Here is a 2,589-nt window from a genome sequence, read left to right on the forward strand (position 1 = left end):
CGTGCCCCGACACCAAAGTAACGGCGACACATAGCGGGGGACACCTGCGCCGGGGGGTATATGCCGCTACATCGGTGTGCTTTGTGTGGGTCGCGTTCCCATGCAGCACCCCTTGGAGTTGGACGCCTTGGAGTGTCCGGAGTGCGGAGAGCACCCACCGCCACCCTCCGCGCTCCGGTGCCGGTCACCAGTGGGCCGCGACCGCGACGTCTCTCGCCACGTGCCCTCGCCGCACCCCTCGGACAAAGTCACAGAGCGTCGGACAGAGCCCCGTTCCGCGTTCGTTAGGCGAAACAGACTCTCTACTCTTTAACCTGGGAACTTGTCACGAGCGACCGGTCTCCGCTGTGGCAATCCTCTCCGCTCCGCGCGGGCGCCCGAACGCGGGCTCCTGGCGGGGCTTTGCGGGCTGCCGCCGCCGCTGCGAGGCCCGTCGGCGCGCGCAGCCCCGCGCGCGAAAGCTGCCTGCCGCCCGAGCGCGAGCTGCGTGAGAGGGTCGTCGAGGGAGCAGAGCGTGCGCGGGTCGGACCCGGTCGCCGCGGCGTGGGCGAGCGAGCGCCGCCACGCCTCGCTCATCTCGTCGTGCTGCCGCCGGAGGTACGAGGCGGCGAGGGCGCGTGCCACACGCTCGTCCCTCCGCTCCTCGCGCGAGCCGCCGCCGAGGAGAAGGTTCTTCGAGCCGCCGCCGGCTGAGCCGCCGATCCGGGCGGCCCCGCCCGCCTCCTCCACCTCGGCATCCACCTCCGCCCACATGTCCGCCGCCGCCGCCTCGTCCTCCTCCTCGTCCTCGTCGAATCGACCTGCGGCGGCTGCGCGCGTCGTGCCGTCGGGAAAGAACGTCCGGTGTGCGGCGGCACCGGCCGACGCGCCGCCCGCGCCACCCCGCGCCATCCCTGCGACGAGCGCAGTCACCGACGGCCAGGAGGACAGCGCGGCGGAGCGCGGCGTGTCGCACCACACCTCGAGGGTCCACGCGCCTGATCCGATGGGAACCACAGCTCACCCCTTTCTTGGCCGCCGGTCCGGCCACTCCAAGCCGCGAGGCTTGAGCCGCCTTCGCAGCCGGCGGCGAAGGTGAAGGGGAGGAGGGCGTAGTCTCCCGCCGCCAGCGCCGCCTCCGCGCCGCTCGAGACGCACTCCTCGTGCCGCAGGGGAAGCCCGCTCACCGACGGGTGCACGCCGCGAGGCCGACTGCCTAGAGTCGCCTACGCTCAGAGAGGCGTCTGCCCGTTTGGAACTGCTGGAGCGGCTTGCTTACACGTATGGAGGCGTGTGGGCGCCAAAGCGTAGGGGCGATACGCCCTCGTGCAGAGCAAACGACGGTCCTCAGAAAGGGAAGAAAGGGAAGACGCGCCCGAGCCGAGGCTCGACGCGGGGACCTGCGTTGTGAAAGACGCCAGCCTCGGGGCGGGAAGACGGTGTTGTGCAGCGTACTCAGAGCACCGCGTGAGTACAACGGAGAAGAGTACAGTGAAGACCGCGGAGTGCGACCGAGGACGGCGGAGTACGCGTCCTCTCGAGTGCTGGTTGGGAGACGCGAATACGTGTTCCTGCCTCTAGGGGGCGGGGACGAGTGCAAAGCCCACGGAGGGGGTCGTCTCCCCGCGGCGGTGGGACCGCGAATGGCCGAGGACGCAGAAGAGGGACGCGGGGACGGAGAGGCGCAGCAGCACCGCGGGGCCGCACCTCCACGACCCTCCCCGGCCGGGGCAGCCCGCCGCCCCCTCGCCACGCCACTCGCCCGCCGCCGCCTCTCTCTCCCAGCCGGCGCCGCCCAGCAGCCGCGCAACGTACAGCGTGTTGAAGTGGGCCGCAAAGTCGCGCAGCTCGATCCAAAAGACGCCTACAGCCGGGTGCTCAAAACCGCCCTCCGCGCCGCCGCCCTCCAGCCTCGCAGCAGCGACCTCGCCACGGCCGAGAGGGCGCCGTCGTCGGCAAACTCGTACTGCAGCGCGGCGAGCAGCTCCTCGGTCCACTCTCCCGACCCGTCAGCCCACGCGCCTACCGAGGTGGGGTTATGGGGGGTTATGGGGAGAGATGGGAGAGGTGGGGAGAGATGGGAGAGGTCCGGAGAGAGGGGGAGAGCAGGCCGCGTCTCGATGAAGCGCTCGTCGGTGCAGTGAGACATGGGGAGAAGTGGGGAGAGATGGGGAGAGATGGGGAGAGATGGGGAGAGATGGGGAGAGATGGGGAGAGATGGGGAGAGAGGGGGGGAGATGGGGAGAGATGGGGAGAGATGGGGAGAGAGGGGGAGAGAGGGGGAGAGATGGGGAGAGATGGGGAGAGATGGGGAGAGATGGGGAGAGATGGGGAGAGATGGGGAGAGATGGGGAGAGATGGGGAGAGATGGGGAGAGATGGGGAGAGAAGGGGAGAGAGGGGGAGAGATGGGGAGAGATGGGGGAGAGATGGGGAGAGATGGGGAGAGAGGGCGACACATGGGGAGAGATGGGGAGAGATGGGGAGAGATGGGGAGAGATGGGGAGAGATGGGGAGAGATGGGGAGAGGTGGGGAGAGAGGGGGAGAGAGCGGGACACAGGGGGAGAGAGGGGGAGAGATGGGCCCACGCGCCCGTCCACTCCCCGCGTC

The 2,589-nt window shown here is 69.7% G+C and overlaps 1 protein-coding gene across 1 annotated transcript in view; it reads right to left on the reverse strand.

The window, feature by feature from the left end:
• Positions 1–253: 253 nt before the first annotated feature.
• Positions 254–2,589, reverse strand: part of EMIHUDRAFT_458777 (hypothetical protein) — a gene marked incomplete at its 5' end in the record, with an annotated part of 3,456 nt that continues 1,120 nt past the window's right edge. The window contains 5 exons of the mRNA XM_005771595.1: positions 254–689; positions 1,031–1,205; positions 1,380–1,401; positions 1,687–1,883; positions 1,913–2,001. Of these exons, the coding sequence (XP_005771652.1) occupies positions 310–689; positions 1,031–1,205; positions 1,380–1,401; positions 1,687–1,883; positions 1,913–2,001 (863 nt within the window). The 3' untranslated portion in view covers positions 254–309. The remainder of the gene's footprint in view (positions 690–1,030; positions 1,206–1,379; positions 1,402–1,686; positions 1,884–1,912; positions 2,002–2,589) is intronic.

Source organism: Emiliania huxleyi, assembly GCF_000372725.1.
Source record: "Emiliania huxleyi CCMP1516 unplaced genomic scaffold EMIHUscaffold_378, whole genome shotgun sequence".
Lineage (NCBI taxonomy): Eukaryota > Haptophyta > Isochrysidales > Noelaerhabdaceae > Emiliania > Emiliania huxleyi.